The sequence below is a fragment of the Physella acuta genome, unplaced genomic scaffold (assembly GCF_028476545.2).
Source record: "Physella acuta isolate Inbredline_101_S28 unplaced genomic scaffold, ASM2847654v3 ptg001175l, whole genome shotgun sequence".
Taxonomy (NCBI): Eukaryota; Metazoa; Mollusca; class Gastropoda; family Physidae; genus Physella; species Physella acuta.
This window is the reverse complement of record NW_026732692.1, coordinates 52,266-77,605: the sequence shown is the minus strand read 5'-3', so window position 1 is coordinate 77,605 and position 25,340 is coordinate 52,266. Positions and strand designations below refer to the sequence as shown.

At 31.5% G+C, this 25,340-nt stretch overlaps 4 protein-coding genes across 5 annotated transcripts; 1 reads left to right on the top strand and 3 right to left on the bottom strand.

The window, feature by feature from the left end:
* Window positions 1–2,341: 2,341 nt before the first annotated feature.
* Window positions 2,342–7,584, bottom strand: LOC131956772 (kelch-like protein 8). The gene is made up of 9 exons (XM_059321342.1): window positions 7,519–7,584; window positions 5,277–5,398; window positions 4,974–5,079; window positions 4,426–4,599; window positions 4,102–4,210; window positions 3,646–3,821; window positions 3,151–3,271; window positions 2,782–2,901; window positions 2,342–2,576 (listed from the first exon to the last, which is right to left on the bottom strand). Exons 1-9 carry the CDS (start codon window positions 7,582–7,584, stop codon window positions 2,431–2,433), a joined length of 1,140 nt encoding a protein of 379 aa, XP_059177325.1. The 3' UTR covers window positions 2,342–2,430.
* Window positions 7,585–8,094: 510 nt separating this feature from the next.
* LOC131956779 (tubulin-folding cofactor B) lies at window positions 8,095–10,511 on the bottom strand. 2 transcript variants are annotated; one of them, XM_059321355.1, is made up of 2 exons: window positions 10,453–10,511; window positions 8,095–9,700 (listed from the first exon to the last, which is right to left on the bottom strand). In XM_059321355.1, exon 2 carries the CDS (start codon window positions 9,686–9,688, stop codon window positions 8,948–8,950), a length of 741 nt encoding a protein of 246 aa, XP_059177338.1. In that variant the 5' UTR covers window positions 9,689–9,700; window positions 10,453–10,511; the 3' UTR covers window positions 8,095–8,947. The 2 variants fall into 2 exon arrangements, with proteins under 2 accessions (XP_059177338.1, XP_059177337.1); XM_059321354.1 differs by having other exon boundaries at window positions 8,096–9,700; window positions 10,431–10,511.
* Window positions 10,512–10,778: 267 nt separating this feature from the next.
* LOC131956778 (TM2 domain-containing protein CG11103-like) lies at window positions 10,779–15,845 on the top strand. The gene is made up of 5 exons (XM_059321352.1): window positions 10,779–10,984; window positions 13,563–13,650; window positions 13,773–13,888; window positions 14,040–14,128; window positions 14,240–15,845. Exons 1-5 carry the CDS (start codon window positions 10,845–10,847, stop codon window positions 14,362–14,364), a joined length of 558 nt encoding a protein of 185 aa, XP_059177335.1. The 5' UTR covers window positions 10,779–10,844; the 3' UTR covers window positions 14,365–15,845.
* Window positions 15,846–16,244: 399 nt separating this feature from the next.
* LOC131956774 (phosphoacetylglucosamine mutase) lies at window positions 16,245–23,947 on the bottom strand. The gene is made up of 17 exons (XM_059321345.1): window positions 23,656–23,947; window positions 22,300–22,370; window positions 21,719–21,848; window positions 20,991–21,086; window positions 20,694–20,767; window positions 20,158–20,282; window positions 19,868–20,020; window positions 19,687–19,729; window positions 19,167–19,291; window positions 18,706–18,819; window positions 18,340–18,441; window positions 18,046–18,101; window positions 17,784–17,847; window positions 17,491–17,613; window positions 17,143–17,264; window positions 16,853–16,904; window positions 16,245–16,394 (listed from the first exon to the last, which is right to left on the bottom strand). Exons 1-17 carry the CDS (start codon window positions 23,751–23,753, stop codon window positions 16,305–16,307), a joined length of 1,638 nt encoding a protein of 545 aa, XP_059177328.1. The 5' UTR covers window positions 23,754–23,947; the 3' UTR covers window positions 16,245–16,304.
* Between the last annotated feature and the right edge of the window lie 1,393 nt (window positions 23,948–25,340).

Sequence of the window (25,340 nt, the reverse complement as noted above, 5' to 3'; positions counted from 1 at the left end):
CTCCGCTGCAGTTAGACGTCATCATGCACAGTTAATTCGAAGAGCAATGTGCACATTTGGAAAGCTCTAAATGCACTTGTATCTATTAATAATAATTTATTTTGAAGATATACACTTAAAATTGTTAGCTGAGTACCCCACAATATGGAAGAATATTATGAATTCATTATTTATTGGGCATAAAATATAATATTTTGTGAATGGTGGAAAACCTGAGGGGGTTAATTTTTCAAGATGGCAGCCGTTGTCATAGTTACTAAGATTTTTCCACCAATTTTTTTAGTGGAAATGCATATGCGGATGTATTTCAATAAAGCTGTAAAGAAATAACTGTTTTCTAATGAGTATTAAAAAAGTTTTTTTACCGGAGCCTCCCCCCTAAAAATATTTTTTACTTATCCAGACGAAAACATTGACTACGGCTAAATTCCAAGGAATTCACAACTCAAATGTTTTAATGGGTGAAACTTCGGGGCGGGGAGACAGTTGGGGGACATGTTTGTGTGGGGGGGGGGGTAGATGCCATGCCCTGCAATAGTCTTATCCGGTTTTGTATTACCATGCGGGACAGCGGTAACGTCTTTATTTATAGACGTCTTCTCTCTTGGCCTGTTTTGGCAATTCCTATAGTGCAATTAATACAGGTGAGAGTGTGCCTTGAACTAGAGATGTTTCGCATTTTTTAAATCTTAAGCCACTCTGTCAAAAGGTCAATACTTAAAAAAAAAACACTTCTACATCGGTCCATGTCTAACTATCCACTTTGCTATGTCAGACCCTCCCTACAACTGGGACGTTTTTCCCCAAATTTAACACCCATGTAACACATACTCTCGAAACAAATCGTCTACCGTCAAGTTTACACCGTCCGTATTAGTCTCTACCAGTCTAGTTTTATTTTTATCTATATACGCTATGGCAATACGCAAACAACCCCTCATACAAATACCCCCGACACCCACCCTCCCTCAGCCTCGACACTATGTGTTTTTAAATGGTTTTCAAAACGTTTTCTATCGGTAGAGGGACTGCTGGTTAAATAAGGCACAATTAAACATTAAAGATCAGAGAGTATCTGATGGATCTCGCTTGTCTCGGCACATTCACTGATAAAACTATTATTTAAGTGACGCTTTTTAATTACTTGGTGGAATTTTAACTCATACTTCTGACATTAAAAAAATACTTAAAAAAATAATGATAAAGTAATATTTGCTTTAGTTGAGAAATCAAAATTTGGGGGCCCCTAAAATTCGGGGGCCCCTGGCTGCAGCCCCTTCAGCACCCCCCTTAATCCGCCACTGCCCTAGGGGTAGTGGGCGCACCTAGGGGGTGTTGGGGCACCACAGTTAATTTACTCATAATTTTCCGCCATCTGTCTGGGTCCTCTGCTGCTCTGAATAGTTCTGCAATGTCAACACAGTCTTTGATGTCATCCGTCCACTGACATTTTTGCCTTCCCTTCTCCTACCTCCTGGCACAGTGCCCAGTATGATTCTTTTTGGATAGGCTGTTGGTTCTTGTGGCATATCCATACCATCTTAAATTCTCTTGTTTTTACAATGCTCAGTACACTCAGCGACTGATTGCATTAGTGATCCTTTCTCAGACCTTCATTTGTTATGAGATCCCTAGGAGTCTGTATTGACATCTCTTTTCCAGGGCCTGGATTCTTCTCTGGAAGTCTGTGTTGAAGGTTCATTCATCGCATCCATACAGGAAGACAGACACGACCAATGACTGAATGAGTTACACATTTGTTCCAAGAAAATTCTTTTTGTCACACAGAGTACTTTTTAATTTACTATTATTTACTGAGTGTTGGTGTTGTTTATGCATTTCTTGTTTTGTTTCCTCATCAGACAGTATGGCACCAGGGTACTTAAGTCATTGAACTTTGTCCATTACCTATATGTTTGCCATTATGCCTTTATATATATATATATATATATATATATATATATATATATATATATATATATATATATATATATATATGTATATATATGTATATATATGTATATATATGTATATATATGTATATGTATATATATGTATATATATATATATATATATATATATATATATATACATATATATATATATATATATGTATATATATATATATATGTATATATATATATATATATGTATATATATATATATATATATATATATATATATATATATATATATATATATATATATATATATATATATATATATATATATATATATATATATATATATATAAAGGGAAAGTATTTATAATTTTAATGTAACCAAACAGACATGTTTTAAAAAAAACAAAACAAGAAGAATAAAAGAAGTCTATATTGCACCAATAACATGTAATTTTAATAAGCATATTTCACTGTCAGAAAAAGCTAATTAAAACTATAATCTAAACTAGTAAATTATTCTTCAGCACTAATTAGAATTTAACTCTGTTTTTGACATTGCTAGTTGCAAAACTTTGACTAAAATGTTTTGTGATAATGTTTCAAAGTCTGAAACATTTGCCATATCTTTTATATGATCTGCCATAAAATGCAAACATATGCTTCTTACATCATCTGGAAGAAATATGTTATATATATATATATATATATATATATATATATATATATATATATATATATATATATATATATATATATATATATATATATATATATATATATATATTTATATATATATATATATAGTGTACTTTTTTCTGTAATATTTATATTCCTTCTAATTAACTATAAAAATAATTAAAGATAAAACTGATTTTACCTAATGTGTCATCTTGGTCAGCTCTCTTAAAAGCATTGACAACATTTTCGCACTGTAGCACTGCTAACAACCGATGTAATGCTGTTGTCTTTAACTCCTTAAGTTCAAAAACTGCAGAACCTAAAACAAACCACAAGGACAAATTTTAGGATACAGTTTAATATAAAATGGGATTAAATAGATAATTAAAGATTATGAAAAGCAAAAAGAGTACCAAAGCTTTGAGAGGACTATAATAAGTGAATGATATTACAATTTGCTAATGTAGACCTATTACAATATCATCTAATTCATCCTATTCTTTACTATCTTAGTGAAATGTTAGTCAATAACTTTATTCAAATACAAAACTGTTTATCTGTTTCATACACTTATATAAAGTCATTAGCTCATCGATGGTGCAATCTTGTGGTATTCTGTTGGTATAGATATATGACATGACAGCAAGCATTTCACTCTCAGTTAAAGGCACATCTAGCTCAAGTCTTAACTGAAAATTTATATTTAACAAATAATAATATTTAATCAAATAATGTTTAGATAGTCTAATATATTTTGAAGTTAAAGGCTTAACAAATTAATAAAAGCCATTATAAGAATAAAAACGATATAATTAAAGTTAACTTCAAATTCAAATCTTAAAATAGATTTTTTAATATATCAATGACACTTTTTAAAAATGCTTTTCATGTGTATAATTTTAGGTAGCTGAAAATTAAAACACAACCTATAACTATGACTTTTTAAAGAAAAGAGGGGAAACTATTTTAGAGCTGAAAGAAATTAAAACAGATATCATTACAAATGAACCTACTCCTGACAAATATTGTGCTTCAATGTATTTCAAGTTTGAATAGATCTTACTGTGTCACTCAATTTAGACTCCAACATCTGATGGAAAAAAGGTGACCTTGCTGCCAGAATGGCCTTGTGTGCAAAAATGGGAACATCATTGATGAAGAGCTTCACATCACTAAATGCTGGATTGTTGACTAAACCTCTCATCTCCTCAAAAAAAATGGTATCATCAACTGATGCAACTGTAAAGATAAAATAATGCTTTTTTTAAGGGAAAAATAAATCGCCATAATTTTAAAATACAGTTGAAATGAATTTTTACTAATTAAAATCTACCATATTTCAAAATTAAAGTGGAGATTAAGAATGATTTTTAAATTCTATAAGATATAGAAAATCAACAGAGCAAGAAGATGAGGCTTTAGTAGACTCTAAGCCTTGTAGGAACACTAGATCAGGTACAAACTAAACCCTAAGAGTAGAACTGGCACAGTTGACTAACAGTCAAGGGTTAAAGCTCACCAGCTCCCTCCCTAAGACCAATCAATTCAACAGCATCAATCTCGCACCAACTGCCTGCTGCGGTACAGTCAATTTCAAGCCTTACTGTGTTTGTTGTATATCTCACCTCCTGAAAAAGAAAACATAAAATGTGTGATCAAGAACATACAATAAAAAGTAAAATTCCTTTCTAGGCTTGATGATAGTAGAGAGGTCCATATAAAACATGATAAATGATAATCAGATTTTTAAACATGCTACTCTTTGTTTTTAATGAATATTGGTGCATTTCAAAGTATTATTTAATATAAACTAAACCATATTATTATATAAACACTATAATACCTTTAACGATGGTGAAAAAATTCGACTGATGGTCAAGACCTCTGCGGAGTTACTTCTCCATAGTACATCCCACTGACTGCTTGGGTTTAACACTTTGATAGCAACTACAGCTCCTGAGTTTAATGTTTCATATATATTTATAGACTTCGGCAACACAGGAACTTCATACTGTATCTGTAAAAATAAAATGTACCATAATTAACAATAATATTTGCATAGACTTACCATTAATACTGATGCTTATGTTAGTGTTTTTTTTTTTTTACTAACTGTATATCTGTTAGAACCAGACTTAAGGCATAATGCCAGCAAGAAAAATAAATTAATTCTGAGGACAGAAGTGCCTGAGGTCTTTAAATAATAAATACCCCATATGCAGTGGTCATTTATAGATTTTCTTGGATTGGTATTATTTACTTTGTAAAAATTTTTCTCCTGAAATACTAAATACATATATAGATCTAAATGTGGGTAATATTACACAATTTAAAAAAAAATGTTTATGTCAACCAATATAGTTTATTAGACTAATACAACCTTTTGCTAACCTCAAGGAATTGTTTATTGTCTATTGAGCCCTGAGCCCAAGCTCCACAATTGTCACCATATTGTGGGAACACTTTAGGTGGTCCAATAACTTGATCAGCACTCCAACTAAACATTTTACAAAAATCTAATAGAAAATATTTATATATCTAAAATGATAACAACTTTGGACTAAATCAGTAAACCTCAAATAGGCTTACTTAATAACTACACTTAGTACTTACTAATTAATAATTATAAATCACAAAACATAATTTAAATTAAATATTTCTAGCAAAAGATATTTAATGAGTAATTAATTTTACCTAGTTGAGTTATACTGTGATGAAAATCCTTTAACACGATGTACCCATTGCTTTATGATTGATGGATGGTATGGGGGAGGACTTTCATGCAGGTTGGATAAGTTCAGAACAGATATTTCTTCCTGCACAATATTTGTATATATTATATAAGTAGCTTACATTTCTATAGGCCTATATATAAATATTTTATGCATCCTAATGATTAAAATAAAATAAGACCAGTGTGTGATTTGTTTGGTGATATAAGGGGTCATCCATAAATGACGTCAAGTTTTTTGACGATTTTTACCTCCCCCTACCCTCCGTCACACATCGTCACAAAAAGCCAGACCCCCACCTCAGCCTCCAACCCCCCCCCCCTCCCCCCCTAAAAATTTCAAGTTAATTTTTCTTAAAACATCGATATGTTTCCAAAATCTTGTCTGAACTATGTCTATATAGAGTATTTTAATCAATTCATATTACAATTTATTAAAACAGTTGCCTAAAACGCGAAATAACGCCTGAAATAAGTTTTCTAACATTTCTTTTTTATAATGCAAGTGTTACGTCGCACCATCTGAACCCCCTCCTCCCACCCCCCCACCCCCCTCATCACACACCGTCACAAAATTACGGACATTTTACGAGTGTGACGTCATTTATGGACGACCCCTAAGACATTATATTTATAACTAAGATCTAGATCTATACTGATATACTGTAGTACAACGAAAACTTATTTAGAGGGCATTAGAGGGGAGAGGTGGAGGTAAATAAAGTTAGACCCCATGTCACACCTAACGTAATACAATAATAATTAGCCCTACACTAAGCCTCTTACTGTATGGATTATACTATAACATTATAGATCTATAGTAGATTCTAGATCAATTTTTTTTTAAATGGTTGTGTATAAGTATAAAGTATAAGTGTATTGCTGTATAAGACTTATAAAATCCAATGGCCCGGTGGAGTAGCACAAATACTTGCCAAATACTCAATAGTCAAACAGGCAATAGATTAGAATTAGATAGTCAACGGCCTACTGTTGTAAGTTTAAGTAAAAATACTTGCCATTTTTTATTTCCAACTTTAAAGTTATTTAAACCCTAGTAAACAATATTTTTTTCCAGCCGTAACTTAAATAAATTCTAGATCTAATCTAGAGTAGATCTAGGCCGACAAACTATAATAATGTTCTATAAATAGAAAATTATTCACCGATGTTTGTTTGGGTTGTTGGAAATTTGTTTAGAGTGTTACCAATGGAGACGGGCAATTTTAAAATATTTCTCCTAAGTTTATTATAATATTAGATCTAGTAATAGCCTATTTATTTTTACTTGTCCTATAATAATGTAAAAGCTATCTATGATAAAAGTATATTATGTAGGGGCCTACTTATTCCATATATATATATATATATATATATATATATATATATATATATATATATATGTGTGTGTGTGTATATATATATATAGGGCTGAATAACTAAATATATATATGATATACAATTTTGGTCCAACTCAGTCAATTGAGTTGTTAATTTGAAAAACTGTAGGCTAATGGGGGGGGGGGGGGGAGGGTGGCAAAGCTAAAAGATAAGTTCATGGCGATCTTATATTAGGACACTGACTTTTTGTGATGTGTGACAATGGGAAGTGAGATAATAACAGTCAGAGGATTTGGGAATTAAATGGGCTTAGTAAAAAAAAAAGTTTACATTTGAATTATGTTTTATTCAGAAGGGGTTGTTTCAACTTTGAGGTAGGGAGTGACAGGATTTTGGGGTGTGATAAAGATTTTTTGGTGATATGTGGGGTGTGATAAAGATGGCTAAAGATGGCTACAATTGCCTAACATTTAAGATATTAAACCTTAATAATTCTCAATTCGAAAGACATCCCTCCGTCCACCCAGCTCTGATGAATACCTGACTTGTGTTAAAGAAAAAAAGGTGGCTGGGCATAGTGCTGACCACACTATCCTTTCATATGCAGAGGTCATTGAAACAGATGAACTCTACTTCATCTGCCACATGTGTCTTAGGCATGAATGGAAAAAGATGACACCCTCAAAAACTTGCTTTTGACAAATAATTACCAGTCAACATTAAAATGTCATTAAATTGCTTTCATCCTTAATGTTAGATCTAACACATATATTTGTCGACCTTGATTTAACTGTGTTTAGCTTTGTTTCATTAACAAAGCATTAAATTTTAAATCCAGCAACACATGTAAATATCAAATCCTACACAATTAGATCCATTCAAAATTTCCAGTATATGTAAATACCCTGATGTTAATTTTGCATGGACCATTTTTTGTGCTTAAGAGAGCTGATTCTATAAGCCAAGTCAGATGAACAGCTTAATAAATCTGACACTGTAAATGCTAATCATGACACTATAGTGAAACTGACTGACACTACTATTAGTATACCATCACTTTGTATATACCATGTGCAAAAGTTCAGATATCATGGTGGTTGGTCAAGCTATGGGTAAAATATTACTAGCCAGAGCAAATTAGTTAACAAAGCTCTTGATTGACCATAGAGTGGATGATTATCCAAAATTGTTAATTAACAGGGTGGCTGCACAATGCCTTAAAAAGGTAGTCCCCTTGAACTTGATGCTCAACAGATCTCTAATTGTGCTTTACTTTATAAATTTACTAATTAATACTTTGGAAAAAATCAACTTATACTTTTTGGAATGTTTAATTTAACATACCAGGTACATTTAAAAATATCAATTGTAATTAATATTCAGTTTAAATATAAGACTAAGTATTCAATTTCAACATCAATAAATTGAAACATAATGAGATTTTAAAAGAAAGTGTTTTTCTTTTAATTTTATTTTCAATATTACAAAAAAAAAACAATAACAACGAATTGAACATTTAACAAAGAAAGTATAAGAGAAAACAAACAATAAACAAACAACTGAAACCATATGAAGTGTAATCTTAATGTGATTTAACTTCATGAAGCTGACTGAGTGGAAATGTAGCAAGTGATAACCAAATTATCTTCAATTAGGTTTAAAAAATACTTATAAGCTACAATTAACATCAACAGTTATGCAAAAGCTTTTAAATAACAGAGTAGTTTCTTTTTACACTGACAAAACAGGTAACTAATAGTAATAAATATTCATATAACAAACAGCAATTAGCAGCCACAAAAATGAATCAATTTTTCAAACAAAATCATTACTTTTTAAACCAAATAGAAAATTGTTTAATACTAATATGGACTTTTTATAAACAATAATATAATTCTAAGCACTTATACACATAAAAAAAATTAAGTAGATTGAAGTAAATGTTTACGATGAGGCAGAAATATGATTAAACTGTGAGGAAAAATAAGTTCATCTTGATTTGGATAAAACTTTTCATACTGCTTTCTTTTATCAGCCACACAAAAATAGCATGGGATTTTTTCCTTATAAAAGCCTCAAACTGCTTATGTGAAACTTTATGTAGCTCCTAATTATACTGGTGATTATATGTAAAGTTTTAAATTACTATATTTATCATAAACAAATAAATTAGGTTTTCATACATATTCAGTGACCATCGTCATCACACTTAAGCATACATTAAACACAGTCATTAATAAATATATAAAAAGTCCACATTGAATGTTCATCACATTTGATTTGATGACTGCTCTCACATTTCATCTTCATCAAAGTTTAGTCCTTCTTCAGGAAAATCCCCAACTTCAACATGAGTCGGGCGGACAAAGCCTCCATACTTGTCTGGGCATTCAAAATATTTCCTCCCCTCAACAGTTCCATTATTTTTACCATGAGGCTCATCATACTGAACCCCAACCCAATAACCAGGCTTAAAATCTGTGGTTCCGACATATTTAACAGCTCCACGTCTTGCTGGCTGACCTGGCACCCGAACTTCACAACGATCATCTATTTTAATAGACTTAGCCTTCTCTTCCTCTGCTGCTTCTTTTATTTTAAGCTCTTCTTCTTTCTTTTTCATCTCTTCTTCATTAAACCGACCTAATTTGTTTTTTTCTTTAAAAGCTCTAACAGTATCTTGCCGCTTTTTGTATTCTTCATCGGATATCTCAAATTTCTCTACTTTTGATGTGTCGGAGTATTCATCTGGTTTGAGATTTGAATCCTCTGCATGTAATATCATACCATCATCAATAGGATAAGAACCGAGCAAAGCATCATCATTATCAAGTGCACAGACTAATTTGTTCTCCGCAGTGAAGGCAGTTAATTTCATTGTCTGAGAGAAAGCACCAGTGACAAGTTCCAGCTTTGTTTTGAGACCAGCTATTGTAAGCCCCCTCTCAAAGCGACGTTCAACTCCATAGGGATTAGCAGTGCTTGTTACTAGCACTGATACAAGTGGATTTGATGAGACTGTTATTCCTGCCATTGAAACTGGTATCTGAAAGTAAAAGGATGTTATTAAAGTTATTGAGTTTTTTAAGTAATTAATCAGCAGCATAACAAACAATAACACAATATATGATGCTGTTAATATAGAATGCTATATTACTTTATTTAAGTGCCAAGGCCTTGAGTATAATAATATTAACTATTAACTGTACTATGAAATCTTAATTCCTCTTTTTCATTATTTTTTATATTGTTGGCATATTTTAAAATGTAGGCTATACTATAAATATTATAAAATATAAAGCCTATTATTAAAAACTACACATTAGGTCTATAATTTATTATGACAGAGTTTTAAGTTTTCTGTTAGCAATTAGATCTATAGGCCTAATTCAATACAACAAAGGGTCGACCTGAAATATTATCAACAAATTTTATCATGATAACCTTGTTTTAGAACTTTTAGATAATATTAAAAAAAAAAAATTCATATTAATTTTGTTTCTATTGTTGAAAGTGAGTTCTCGACCACTACCAGACAAGTCTCGTCTTAAGTAGTAGTATAATTATTATTATTATTAATTAGGTAATTTAAGTACAACCAGCATCATTAAAAGCCGGCGATAGACGCAAGCCAAGCAGAGTATGAGTAGCCAGGACTAGATCTAGAGAATCTAAATAAATTAAAATGTTTCCCTAAAAATTAAAAATGCTACAAGCATTTATTAGATCTAGATTATGTATTGGTCAGCGAAAAACAATTATATCTCTATGCTTACTAAGTTACTAGACTAGGTAGACCTAATTTCAGTAGTAATTTGAGTCAGCAAAATCGAAAGCTGTATGGAATCCGGTGGTAGACAGTAGAAATATGCGATGTGAGAATAGGCCTAATTGGGAATCCCCGATGTCTATGCCAAGCCGAAATAATTTAGGCATAGTTTCGAAGGTTTAAGGTTTAAGAAAAAACAACTGTAAATTAAAATTATGTTTCATTGAATAAATTAAGTTAAATGAAAAGCATTTTAACTAACATCTATATCCAATAAAAATTAAATCTGTTTCATTTAAAAAAAAATGAAAACTGAGTAGTTGTTAGCTTTTCTATACAAGTAAAAACTATGACTGGCTTCGATGATGGTGTAAACAAAAAATAAAGGAAGTGTGAAAAAAATAATTCAGATAAAGATAAAATGATTTATTCATTTTTATTTGTAGCGATTGCGTTTTTATTAGTTAAAGAAAGCAGTTCTGATTCTGATGACTATGTAATGAATGAGTCTAATGGGCATGATTATGGCCCACTGAAAGCCCTGATTCATTGTTCATTTCTGTGAGTACCTGAGTTTCTCGGGTGTGGGGAAATTGCGAGACGCGAAAAGCGAAATGGCGAGGCGGGAAAATGCGAGAAGGGCGCGAAAACGGTCGGTCACGTGACTTTTTTGTCTCGCATTTTACCACAAGCCGATACTTACGCTGGGTGGTGTTGAAATGCGAAGATTTCTGCGAAAAATTTACCGCACCCGATTTTCAGTGGTATTTGGTCCAGACTTCAAAGACGTTTCGTTTACATTGTTAAAACTTCCGATTTTTCCGTCGCTAGACATACTGATGATTTGTCAACTCCCCCCATCTTTTGTGTCGACTTAGAATACCACCTTGTTCGAAACTGACGGAAATACCGCCGACGATAGATCAACTTCTGTCTTTTGTGTGGAACGCCGAGGCCGCCTGATTTACCGTCTTTGAAGATCGCCGTGCCCGGATCCGCTGCCACCGCAAACATATTTTCTATTGTTGCATAGAAATTTTGTATTATAGCCGCCGCCTACGATTTTTTCCTAGCTTTTTTTTACCATATAAATCTAAGCACAAGCTTTTGTATCACGGTTGTGACTTTTCCGAATTTTCCCATAAATGTTATATTATTATTTATTAATTAATTGTAAATATATATATATATATATATATATATATATATATATATATATATATATATATATATATATATATATATATATATATATATATATATATATATATATAATTTATTATTTCCATAAATAAGTCAGAAAAATAACATCAAATTAAGTATGCGATTACTGCCCTATGTGAAGGTGAGGACTAGATTAACCCTCCCTTATGTGTTGCTTATTCCTAAGCTTTTATGAACTCTCAATGCCCCCAGTTTTTTTTTCTCTTACTTACTGTTTGGGGAAAAAATAAAGTGACGTCACCGATATTATCAGTTGCTCGTGCTACATCGTAAGCTATGGGCCTACTTCAAATATTTTTAAAACCAAGTTGAACTTATCTGAATTTTTTGGTTTTGGTGGTGGTGTTATTTTGGGTCTTCCATAAATGACTTTTTGCAAGTACAAAAATCCATAAATAGATGTTGCAAAATATCTCTCCTGCTGACAAGATTATACCAATTCACAATGACACAGCTCACGTTTGTATAAACATGAGCGGGCTAGATTTTTAAATTAATGCCGACTGAGACGGGATTTTCCTCTCGCTAACAAGAGCGGGCGATGGCAGTAGCACAGCAACGATGTTAGGATTTTTAAATAGATAGATCTAGATATAGATATATCTATCTTCTTAGTATCTAGATAAAAAAATAACAACATACAACACTCGTGTTAAAGGGTATGGCTAAATGCTCGTTTATTTTAAAACAAAACAAAAAAATAATTTAAATAAATAAAGATGGAAAAAAAAGAAAAAAACTTTTTTCGCAAAAAGTGTCTCGCTATTTACCCTTGATTCCGCAGGTATGTCTCGCATTACCTTCTCGCATTTTCCCGTCTCGCCATTTCGCTTTTCGCGTCTCGCAATTTCCCCACACCCGAGTTTCTCAACTTTCTCAATTTTATAACTTTTCCCCATCTCCTGACATCTCTATCTCATAGATCTAGATAGAATCTAGATCTAGTAAGAATAAGATACTAATAGTATAGTATAATAGTATAGTAAAAGAATAAGAATAGAAATAGAAAGATCTAGATCTAGATAGCGCAGTTCTATTGATTGACTCCCTGACTCAGTCCAAAATCATTTTTACAAAGAATTCCAAAGTCAGGGTCAGCCAGTCTAATGAATCTTCAACCAGTCTAGTGAATCACCCCTAAAAACTAGTCTAGAGCAGCCCTGATAAAATAGTAATAATTTAAGCCTAAGGTTTTGACAATTTTTCACATTAGGGGTCATCCATAAATGACGTCACGCTTTTTTTGAATGATTTTTACCTCCCCCCTCCCCTCCGTCACAAAAAGCCAGACCCCCCCCCCCCCCCAAAATGACATCAAACCTCAGCCTACAACCCCCTTCAAAATTGCTGTTGAATATTTCTTAAAGCATCGATATTTTTCCAAAATCTTGTCAGAACTCTGTCAACATAGACTTACATAGAGTATCTTGATCAATTCCAATAACGGCTAAAACTCGTTTTCTAATATTGCTTTTTTATAATGAAAAAAAGTGACGTCACACCATCTAACCCCTCCCCCCCTCTCCCTCATCACACACCATCACAAAATTGCGGACCCCCCCCCCCCTACGAATGTGACGTCATTTATGGACGACCTCTTACATGACTACAGTGTAGTATTTTTTAAAATGCAATAGCATTGGTTAGTGACAGACTGTAGAATGAAGAAAACTCAATTACAGATAAAGTATTGTTTATAAAACCACTATCAAGATGGATTTTGGGCTCTGTATTATGTATACCACAGCTTGATAAAAAAAACAGGCTAAACTCTGCCTCCCTTGTACTTGTACCATAAACTGTAAGGCTGAAAATAGTACTTTTTTTTAAACAGCCTGGTGTGCCAAGCAAACTATCTTTAACTATAATTTTAAAAAGCAATATTTGAAATCATACAAATGCTATATTTTTCCAGCCCGCTGGAGTTTTTAAATTGTAGTGCGCCTGAAGATCTGAAAGGTAATGTCACAAAAAGAAATGAACAAGGCTATGGATGCACTAAGGTATGTCATACTAAAATATGTGCAGAATATATGCTAAATATAATTAATTACAAGTTAGAAGTAAAGTCTTTTTAACATCAATTTGTTTAATAATTAGAGCATATTGTTTCATAAAAATACAGTGGGGTGGTGAAAAGTATGAAGAGGTCCAAAAAACAAAGGTTTGGTGCACAGCTTTGCCTGGTATTGAATGTTATGGAAACAGAACATTTCTGCGTGATGGATTTCCTTGCATTATGTAATTATCAACTTGAACATCTAATATATTTTATTAGCTAAGAGTGTAAAGTTATGTTGTATTTTTATTTTATTATTTTTTTTGCTGCAAATACATTTTTAAATTCAATGTAACGTTTTTGTTGTTTTTTTTTTAAAAAAAAAAATTCTAGGTACAATGGACACTACTTTGTGACAACTTTAATATATTCTGTTTTACTTGGTTTTCTTGGGATGGACAGATTCTGTCTTGGGCACACAGGTGGGTGTATGTAAATTCTGGCGTTAAACCTAACTAACCTTACACTATTTCATTTTTTTTTCCACTTTTATTCATGTCTGCATTGAATACATTTTTTTATTCATTTACTAGGAACTGCTGTTGGTAAGCTTCTCACCCTTGGCGGCCTAGGCATATGGTGGATCATTGATGTGGTATTACTTGTCACTGGGCAATTAAAGCCAGAAGATAAAAGTAATTGGGTGCCTTATTACTAATTGACTATAAAAATAATATTTATATATCAATAAGATACTTTTCTTACTTTATTGTCTGCTGGCAGTCAAAAGTGCAATAATTTCAAGAGAAAAGAAATGGTAGCTAGAAAAATATTACTATTTATCAAGATGACTCTTGAAGATTTAAAAAATGTGAACCTATTATATAGCAAACTGTTTCATTAATTTCATTTTCTGGTCATGTATGTATTTACAACTTTTGCTTGCTAGATTGTTTTTGAAGATTGTGCTGAATGTTAAAAAAAGTTGTTTATATTCTAGGTTTAGTGATATAACCTTGTTATGTACACTGTACACCTGTTTATCAGGACATAAAACATAATGTTGACTCTGACAGGTCAGAGATTAAAACTGTTTATTTACATTGTTACAGTAACTTTACTTATCATCTGAGTGTAAATATCACAATTTAATAAATCATGCTTTGTTTTTTGATAATTAAAATGTAAAAAAAAAAAAGATAGGTTTGAGTGAAAATATCACTTATAAATAGTATTTGATAAAAGTTACTGTGGTTGCATGGTCCAATGCACTATTGCTTAACTAAAGTATTGAGTTCAAGCAAGTAGGATGTCCCTGACTACACCCAGCTCTAAAGCGAAACGTGGTGTGGAATTGACCACATTATCCCTTCATATACTTATGTAGAGAAGGTACAGCGTTGTCAAATAGTGGAGCTGCTTACATGAAAGTATCAAATTTGGGTCCCGGGCTCAGGTTCAATGGATGTCCCTGAGTACAACAAATTTTGATATAAAAGTAAAGGTGGCTGGGCAAATTGCTGAACCCACTATCAGTATATATGCCAAGGTCTCTAAAACAGTTTAACTGTTTTTTAACTTCACATGGACCATATTGTTTGAAAAGGTAGCAGAAACACACTAACTCAGTATCTGCTGTATTGATTATCAGGTACTTTACTTTTTTAACCACTTGAAACTCTGTTTTAATTATTGATTATTTCTCATCAATATTTTACTATTAAGTTAGACTCAAATATAACAAGTCATTTCGTCCTACTAGTGTTTAATTTATGTCGATCATTAAACTGTTAAATACTTTATGATTTCCTGCCTGCCTTAGCAGTCACTTTTAGAAATACATCCAGCTTTATATCTGTTAGTAGTCTGCATGCCAAAAATTAAATACATTTTATGTCAGTTGTAGTTACCAATGTTTTTGTATATTAACACATTTTTTGTAATAACATAAGGATGAATACTTACTTAAATACTGACAGTATTAATAAGTATTCTTATTTAGCTATTTCAAAAACTTATTTTTGTGATCATCTTCTTTCATTAGGATTTAGTTAGAAATCTCAACTGTATAAAGTTTCATTTAACAATAAAGTTACACCCAAGCCTTTAACATTCCTATGTATATATTTTTTATGACATTCTAGTTAAATAGACAAGGAAGCAATTTTATTAGAAAAATAATTTATTATTTATTTCCCACAGCATGTACTTGTCATAATTAAATTATATAAATGCATCTTTTTATGTATAAATGATTAAAATATTAAATGTTATCACGTTTTCTTATTTTGGAATTGTAAAACAATAAGTAAGCTAATACAAATTTCATAACCCTACATAGTAGGCTACAACATTGCTTTTCAATTGTTCAATTATTTAAAGACATTAGACAAAATGAAATAATATTAATCAGCAATACATAAAGCTCTAAATATCTCTAGTTTGCTTAAATAAGTGAATTAGCAACTGGCTTTATTCAGATTAAATACAAAATCTGATACAAGTATAACATTGTTATAAGTATTAACAGAAAATTCTGTGAAAAAAATTCCCTACATGTATAACAAAACTTAATTATCAACATCTTTTAAAAAAATAATTAAAAAGAGGCATTTGTTCTATACAATGGTGTATTTTTCCAACCATGTGTGTGAGGTATCAAGCAGGAGGTGATGGTTTTTCACCCTTTCCTCTGGCCATGTTATAGACCAGCATGCCAACTTCATAAGCTAGTTGATCTGCATCAGCCTAGGGATTTGAGAAAAAAAAGCTAGTACATTTAACTGAGCATTGAAAAGTATAATAAATGACACAACATTGTATTAGGGGTCATCCTTAAATGATGTCAAGCTTTTTAAAATTGGTTTTACCTCCCCTTCACAAAAAGCCAGAACCCCACCTCAAAATTGCAGATTTTTTTCAAACATCAATTCCCTTTTAAAATATTGACTGAGCTTGGTTAACATTGAGTATATTAATACATTTCTATTACAATAGACAGAAACTTTTTTCTGAAATGCAAAAAAAACTGCTGAAATTCAGTTTCTTACATTACTTATTTAAATGCAAAAGAGTGACGCCAAACATATTGGATATTTAGTGAAGTTTTTATAAAAAAAACTGAGTGTTCATTTACTCACTGACTGCTAGAAATTATCTAGACCTTAAGTAAGAGTTGATATACACCTTATACTGAATGCAATTACCTGTGTGTTGGCTTCGGCATAAACTCTGACCACATCCTCTGTTCCAGATGGCCTGTATTAATGATGGTTTTAATTTAAAAGTCATAGAAAAATATTTTATCTTAAATTAAATGAAACATTCAAGGTAACTCTAAGTTGAATAGCAAAACGTGTTTAAAAAGTTTTTAACTAAAACATATTTAAAATTTACAAAATAAATTAACAAATAATTATCCAAAAGAGTCACTGCTACTAATTAAACAATAATTCATTATAAAATGACAAAAAGTGAAATAAATAATAAAATTTACCTAGCAAAGGCACGGCCATGTTTGTAGCCAGCAACAGCTTTATCTATTTCTTCTTGAAGGCCTTCTGGTTTTGTAGTTCTCCTCTCTGCATTTGTTGTTTCAACTAACAACCGATCTTCAACCTTCAAGAGTAGTCATACTTATAAATTGAGAAATGGAAAAAGTAATATTTTAAAGCCATTAACCTAGTTATTCTACAGTGGTGTAAAAACTTATCACTTTTAATTAGATTTATTAATCTGTATACAATTGTACTTTTAAAAATATTTTAAGCATACAAGGCAAGCTATCAAAAATGTAAAGTAAAAAGGCAGATTTTTCACCCCGATATTTCCTAACCCAACGTACCTGAATTTTAATTTGTCTAGATGGCAAGTCAGTGTAGGCCAGATCCCAGTCATGACAGGTCCAGTCTTTGGAGGCCAGTACAGTCTCTACAACCAGTAGATCTGATATGGCGTCTCCAACAGTCTGAGAAATGTTATCAAATGTTAAATGACAACTATATATACAAACATACATATATATATATTTATTTATTTATATAAATGCTGAGTAAAAAAATGAATATATAGTACAAATGACACCTTTAAAACCATATATTTTTTTATTTAATTTATTCTTTAAAAAATTGTGAATACCTGATTTATCAGATCCATTACTGTGGAAAGTCTGCAAGCAGCATCTTGGGTTGCTTCATCAAGACTAAAATAAAAATATCTCATTTTGGTATATGTATCATTAGGTTTTGTACATACAATATAAAATTTAATATGATAACCTTACAATAAACAGCACTGCAATGAGTAAAAATAGTTCACTTTTAAGCTTAGAAGGCATTACAAATAGCTTCAAAGATAAAGTAACCATTTGTGTTAGAAAAAAAATTATTTAAAATCACACCTGGTGTCAGAAGCTTGTTTTCTAATAGCATTTTGAGCTGCATCACTAAACAAAACCTAAAGTGAAATAAAACCTCTAGTCAGTGTAAAATACAAGATATTTTACTGAAGTCAAGAAAGACAATCCACAATGTCGCATTACTTAATCAGGAAACTATAAGATTATTTAATTCTAACAAATTAATCTATTACTAGTAGTAGCTGCCCTGGAAAATGAATCTTTGGCTAGTAAATTAAAAAAGCTCATCACAGCACAAACACTTAAATAAACAGTACATAAAAGTTTGGCTATTACCGTCCCATGGCCATTAGCTTCAAAGTAAACTCCGATGTCAAAATCTTGAGCCTTATGATGAAGGTATTTCACCCCTGTTGGAACACAAGCAACTGGTACTTTCTGGTGAAGCAAAAAGGAATGACTAGTAAGCAACTGATAAGGTTCACCCTGACATTAACATGTTGTTTTAAAATTATTAATATTATGCAAGCTTTTTACATCATGATATATTATACTTAAGTGTGTTTAATACCTAAGCAGGATAAACCTAAAAAAATTATAAAATAACATTTAATGTAAGTTGACTGTGTAAGCTTTTATTCAGGCAATAGCTAATATTAAGGTGCAAAATTTAGAATTAAAAAAGTTTGAGGTGAAAATTACCATAATGTCTGTTATGTAATTTGTAGAACTTCCATTTGCATATGCTGTCTGTACCAAGCCTATATTCAAATTTAATTGGCTTGATTTAACGAGTTCATTAAGAAATCCTGCAAACTGAATCACATAACATATATTAATTATAAAATATTTACTCTTTTCTGTACTATTATTAATATTCTTATCATTTGTATTAATTTAAAAAAAAACCAGTAGATGACTTATAGTAGACTGTTCTTAATCAAAGTTAGAGTATTGTTCCCTTTCAGATGATGGTTCCGTAGCGTTCATTTCTTTCACTACAAGGTCAGTATTTTGTCTAGTCATATTTATTTTCCTTGACTTCAGATAGGTACCTATCAGAGCTGGGTGAACACTGGGACATTCCACATACTCAATACTGTTTATACCACTTCACATGATTAATTAACTATAGTGAAATTTATAGATAAACAAGCACTTACCAATGTGGCAATTTTATCACCATCCAGTAAAGCAAATTTTCCATCATTTGTTTTGTAGTAGTAAACTATTCTATCACCATCTCCATCAAAAGAAGCACAACGCATCCCAGGCTCCAATGTCATACCTATTTAAAACCAGATTTATGTTTTTAAAACACCACAGCCACATGCTTTTATTAACATATTCCTTTAAAGAGTCAGATTGTTCAAGCACACCAATTACTAGTAATCTAGCTTTAATACTACAACAGAATTTTTATCCAAATAAAACATCACAAATGTTCATGTTAGAAGGCGAAGGTTCTAGTTGTTTTCTAGGGGCAGAAAGATAGCAGATAATTTTGTGTTAAAGTTCTATTGTTATGGTGAAGTTAAAATTACCAGTGTTAACAGTATTAAAAAGAAAAAAATGTGTCAATATAAGTAAGAAAATAACAATTTTTTTACAGTTAAAAAGGTTCAAAATATAAAATTAATAGTTGAAAAAGATTAAAAAACTTTTAGTGGTCAACTGTCATACCTACTGGGGCTCTTTGATTAACTTTCACAAAGTCTGCACCACACTGGAATAGGAAATTAAAAAATCAAATAAATCCTAAATAATGAAATATAAAATTAACAGTCAGGCTGAAAAAAAAAGCTTTCTTAACTTTCTTAAGATTTCTTAACTATTTCCAGAAAAATAATAATTCAGAGCTTACTTGATAATTTAGTTTCCCAGAGGTTCCATCATTACAAGAAGTTATTTTTAAGACATCATTAATATAGTTATTTAATTCTTGTATTTTTAGAGCTCCAACTCCGTTGGCTAAATCAAGGTAGAGTTGAGGAACATATTTTTTACTTTTTATATCCTAAAAATAAAAATGAAATAAAAATTGTACTGATTTATTTAATAATGTGTGCAGTTTAATAAGTCAGAAAAAATAATTTACATTTTTGAACACACATTTTAAGATGTAGTATATAGATAATTATAAAATTGATATACTTTGTTAAGTTTTATAAAAGCCTTGGACAATTTTTCATAGTATCCTTTCTCTGTTGGCTCTCCATATTGACCATTGGTGTTTTTACAACACACAATGTAATGCAACTGTGGTGTTGTTAACAGTCCTTAAACAAAATCAATGATACACTTAGGTTATGGGAAATCTAAAAACAAAACAAATAACCACAAATTTAAGATGACTGTCCTTAAACTAAAGCAACGATTACCTTTACCATGATAGTCCTTAAAAAAATGGCTTAAGCTAAGTTTGCTTTGTTTATTTTGAAAGTCATTTTGGAGGTGGGACAAAACACTTTAAATCTAAACAAAATCCAAATTGTACAAAACAAAACATTTACTAAATATATCAATCATGGTAAGAAGCAAATGTAAACTATCAAACATAACCCAAAGCTTGTGGGTTGTTTTTTTTTAAACAATTGCTGCTTGTATAAAGCTAAATATACAGAAATGATTTATATTTTCACTAATCCAACATTAAGAATAAGCAGAAAAATAATAGAGATAATACTTACCAAAATCACAGCAATTGCCACCAAGTGCTTCAATACCATCTTTTGCTGCTTGTGTCAACAATTTACTACTGGGCCTGAAGTATAGTTATTGTCTTTTCAATGTTGCAAACCATTATTAATGTTTTTTTTTTTAAATGTATGTGCAGAATAAGTAAAAATTTTAATAATCGAAGAAATAATTTAATAAATTTTGCTATGACAAGCATACAGCTAACTTTTGAAAAATTTATTTGTGTAACAATAATAACAATACAATTTTGTACTTTTGAGAGGCCCAATAAAGAACTTTATTTTTACCTTGTATCCATGGCAACTGATACAGAAGCTGGCCTTGACATATCAATACTCTCTGCTTTAATGATCTCTTTCAGAACATCTACTAATTTTTCATCACTGTTAAAGTTTAAACAAAACAAAATTGAATAAAGCTTTGTAATTGTGCCATGATTTACAGAGGGGTGAATGTTAATGTAACTTCTTTTTATGACTCTCTGGTAAAATAGTCAGTCAAGAACTAGGATAGTGACAAAGAGGAGAACTGAATTTGTGTCACACTCAACTTTTTTATTTGGAATAAACTTTGATGTTTAATGGCTGCAGTTATTACAGACAATGAGTGGCCACTTACTAATTAAGTATTCTGCCTTGTAGATCGCACATCACATGAGTTTGAGGGAATGAAGGCTATATAACTATATATATTTTGCACTGTCCATAACTTTCACTTTCATTAATGTTTCAATAAAAGTTGTTTTTCAATCATTTTGTTTTTTTATGTACTCAAGCATATTGTTAGTTTTGTGATTTTTTAAAAATGTTGTCGAAATGTAGACTATGTTCATAAAACACTAAACTGTGACCATATAGGTTTGTTGTCAGGTTTTATATTCTAACTACTTACAGTTTAAATGTTTTAATTTGCAATTTTAAATTTACATTTATAGAACTTATATTTTAAAATAAAGTATATTGATGTGCCACCTTCAAATAAAAGATTCCAGCAGTTTAAAAATGATTTACACTACCTCACATTGGCTAGCTGTGTTGCATGGGACTCCCAAGAAATGGGCATCATTTCGCCCATTGTGTCGATCAACTTGACACCATTATCTTCCTCAGGATTGTGAGATGCAGTGACCATTAAACCAGTCATTCCTAGTAAAAGAAAATAATTTAATAGTGTGTTTGTGAAAAGCACTAAAGAAATGGTACAATGCATGTAGAAATGTTAAACAAAAATAATAATTAAAAGTAACCTTTATATTCTTAAAAAATTATTGTTTATCTCTTTTTTTTTAAAATCAATGCAAGATCGGTGTTTGGTGAGTACAGTTATAATATACTTTCTTAACATTTATGAATGTATGATTCAAATTGCCAAGGAAAATATCTTGAGTACCAATGTAATGGAGGATTACATACAAGGCTATTTAACAATACTTGAAGACCTCAATATTTATTAAAATGCTGCATCAAAATTATTCATGCTACTATTGCTACACTAACTTTAATCCTTGCTTCAGTTTCGACTGCAACACGGATACAATATATCACTACCAGAATTAGTCAAGACATTTTTTCGCTATTATTTGAAAGAAACACTTACCAGAGCGATGTTTTGAAAACAGTACAGACAGTAAACCCATGCGATAGACAATGTGATCTAGGTTTTCTGCCCTGAAATAGAAGTTTAAAAACTTTTACTTGTACTACAATTGCATACATCTGTATTCAAAGCAATAAAAATGTAACTTTAATTATAACAGTGTAAAATAATCTTCTAAATTAAAATTCACATTCTTTTGATAGACATTGCTATGACAGTAACTACAGTGAGTACATTATATTCAGATAAAGGCCTGCATATAAATGTTATGTTTAATTACAAAATTCTTGAAATTTTGTTTGTATAGACCTTGCAGCATACCTGCATCAACTGATGGCCTTTATCCTGTAGCTAATATCTTTCTAAATAATTACATAGTTAATATAACTTTCAATACTTTTATACAATCTCCTACAAGTCTAAGTAAATCCTGGTGGAGGACATTAGAAGATGTGACAAGGGCTGCTGGGCTTTTGTGGGTGCAAATAAAGAGAGCTGCACAAAACCAACTCCGATGGAGAGGTGTGGCTGTAGCCCTTTGCTCCTCAGGGGCCACATAGGATTCAGTCGTCAGTCAAGTCAGTCAAGTCCAAGTAAGCTACAAAGTTTTGATCAGGTTTTCAATGATAATTTCTATGTAATATAAGAAATAAACTTTTGAGTCTTAATCAAGGCCTACTGGTACTGCTTGGAGGATCAGGGAGATACCTATGGTAACTACAACTATTCATTAGAAAAAAAAAGCTTAATAATAAATAATATGGCATACAACCATTCTGCATAATATGTAGGCCTACTTATACTTTGATTCTTAACTAACAATTTAACTATTAAGCTGTTTTTTTTATTTTTTAACTTTTTGTGGACTAGCAAAAAAATGAGTGTGATGGCTAGACTAATATTACAGAAGTAACCCTCTTCGGTGCTTCTTTCAGGCATCTCTACAGAATGAAATGGAATTTATGTAGAAAATATTAATATATAATAATATATAGGCCTATACTTAACTATACTATATACTATAATATACTTTTAACAGTCGTGTGTCGTCCCCCTCCCCCCCCCCCCCCCCCCGAGAAAAAAGTCTGGAAGAAACACTGACCCTCTCTAATCTCTATTCTCTTTTAATCAAGCCATCAAGCCTAACCCTCTCTATTCTCTAAATTACTACCGTGTACCGACTCACTACCGAGCCTGACACTTAAATCTGCTGATCATTGATGAGATTGAGATGATCTGATCATGCAGGACAGTGGAGTGTTGGTGACGTGTCATTTACTACAACAGTAGATAGTGGATAGTCATCGGATAGTGGACATTCAAACAGTTATTTAAATAGATTTTTTTCAAAATTACCTCATTCTAAATCCAGCGGTTCCATAGGTAACTTCTTGTTTGAGAGACCGTGGGTGTTTTTCAACCCCAACTTCAGCAGCAGTTTTCAGGACATCCATGTTCTTGTCGGGTTGGCAATGTAAATAATACACACACTGGTTTAGTTTAGTACTCAACAGTTATAGCCCTTGCCCTACCCTTTATTCTCGTTTTCCTTTCAATTTTCTCGGAATTTCGGCTTATGTAATTACCGTACTGTTAAAGATAACTAAAATATTACCGGAATCGGATTAAGCTAAACCTAGCTCTAGTACAAAGTACTTGTAAAATATCTAGCCTAACTATATAAATAGTTTAATCTATTTAGGTCAAGTGTGCTGCAACTTTAAAAAAAAAAAAAAACTAGCTTCACGAAATCTCCCTACTAAAACACCGTTTCGTGCCGTTTTTCTTTTTTTTAATCCTTAGGGCATATACTTCCAAGCCTTGGTCAAATATTCTTAATCACGTTCGTTGTGGTGCGACAAAATCTTGTCAATAGGCTATTCTCAAAGTCAATGGTTAGCAAACAGTCAATGGGTTGTTAATCGAAGATATTGCGATCCTATTGTTGACTGATCATTGTTAAAGTGGGGCTGTAAGAAGATCGACATCACATTTTATCACACAAACTTTGCTGTTTTTGGCTTTAGGTGTCGAGACGCAGTTGGGTCTATAAGTATTAAGTAAGGTATTAAATTTCCATGCCTCATTTTCCCTCCCCCTCAAAAAAAATGTCACCAAAGTCACTCAATAATATTAATAATACATTTAACTTTACATTTGGCGAAAATTAAATGTTTAGTTTTCACAATTGTTTCATTTTAAAAATTACCTAAATGAATCAAGCGTCCCGATGGGGGTGGGGCAGGGGTCGGCAACCTTTTGAAGCGGAAGAGCCAAAAGTTACAATTTTCAAAATTTACCTGGTTTTAAAGAGCCCCTAACATTTTTTTATTTCAAATATTTTATTTTTTTTATTAAGATTATTACTATTTGTTCAAGGAGCTGGAGAGCCGCATCTTGATATCAAAAGAGCCGCATGCGGCTCGAGAGCCGCAGGTTGCCGACCCCTGGGGTGGGGAAATATAGATGTCCCACTCTTGCTTTTAAAAAGTAACTCTTAAAAATAAATTTTCACCTTTTTTTTCAAGACTATTTCTGTATATTACAAAAAATAAATAATAATACTATATGCAGACTCAGTTTAATTAATAATTTGCAATTCCAAGAAAAATATTAAGTGAAAAAAGTAGGTTTTTTTTACACAATGTAGACGTGGTAATTATGCCTCCGTGCCTACTATTGTTACTGTAATTGAATAAATAAATAGTTTGATAAGGTCTTTAAACAATAACTGGTTGTTTAAAATTCCCTTTCCCACTTTTTGGTTTTGCATTTTTTCTGGTCTCCGTGGTTGTTTTTATGATGATGGCAGTGTAAATTGTCAGATCCCCCCCCCCGTGTGTGTGTAAAAAAAAATCATTATTCATAGATAACCCCTCAATATGAACTTAGGAATTTTTTCCTAGATTTCTGGATAATATAATTGAATGATGTCAAAGATAGAGTAGACCTTAGGATTGTTTGCCCTAACACAGATTAGGTCCTTCCACTGTACAAACAAATAATCATGGCTACACACCCTATGTTAATGCCTTAGACCT

Bases quoted from the DNA above. Each gene is read 5' to 3' on its own strand.
- LOC131956772 (XM_059321342.1), bottom strand. From the start codon at position 7,584: ATGGTCCATGCAAAATTAACATCAGGGTATTTACATATACTGGAAATT. The intron at 5,399-7,518 runs GTAGGATTTGAT...AATATTGTGCAG, and splicing joins TTTTGAATGGATCTAATTGT to GAAGAAATATCTGTTCTGAA. The intron at 4,211-4,425 runs GTATTATAGTGT...TTTCTTTTTCAG, and splicing joins TTTTTTCACCATCGTTAAAG to GAGGTGAGATATACAACAAA.
- LOC131956779 (XM_059321355.1), bottom strand. From the start codon at position 9,688: ATGGCAGGAATAACAGTCTCATCAAATCCACTTGTATCAGTGCTAGTA.
- LOC131956778 (XM_059321352.1), top strand. From the start codon at position 10,845: ATGATTTATTCATTTTTATTTGTAGCGATTGCGTTTTTATTAGTTAAA. The intron at 13,651-13,772 runs GTATGTCATACT...ATAAAAATACAG, and splicing joins AAGGCTATGGATGCACTAAG to TGGGGTGGTGAAAAGTATGA. The intron at 13,889-14,039 runs GTAATTATCAAC...AAAAAATTCTAG, and splicing joins GATGGATTTCCTTGCATTAT to GTACAATGGACACTACTTTG.
- LOC131956774 (XM_059321345.1), bottom strand. From the start codon at position 23,753: ATGGATGTCCTGAAAACTGCTGCTGAAGTTGGGGTTGAAAAACACCCA. The intron at 22,371-23,655 runs GTAATTTTGAAA...CTTCTATTTCAG, and splicing joins ACCGCTGGATTTAGAATGAG to GGCAGAAAACCTAGATCACA. The intron at 16,905-17,142 runs GTAAATTTTATT...TCATTAATACAG, and splicing joins CATGGCCGTGCCTTTGCTAG to GCCATCTGGAACAGAGGATG.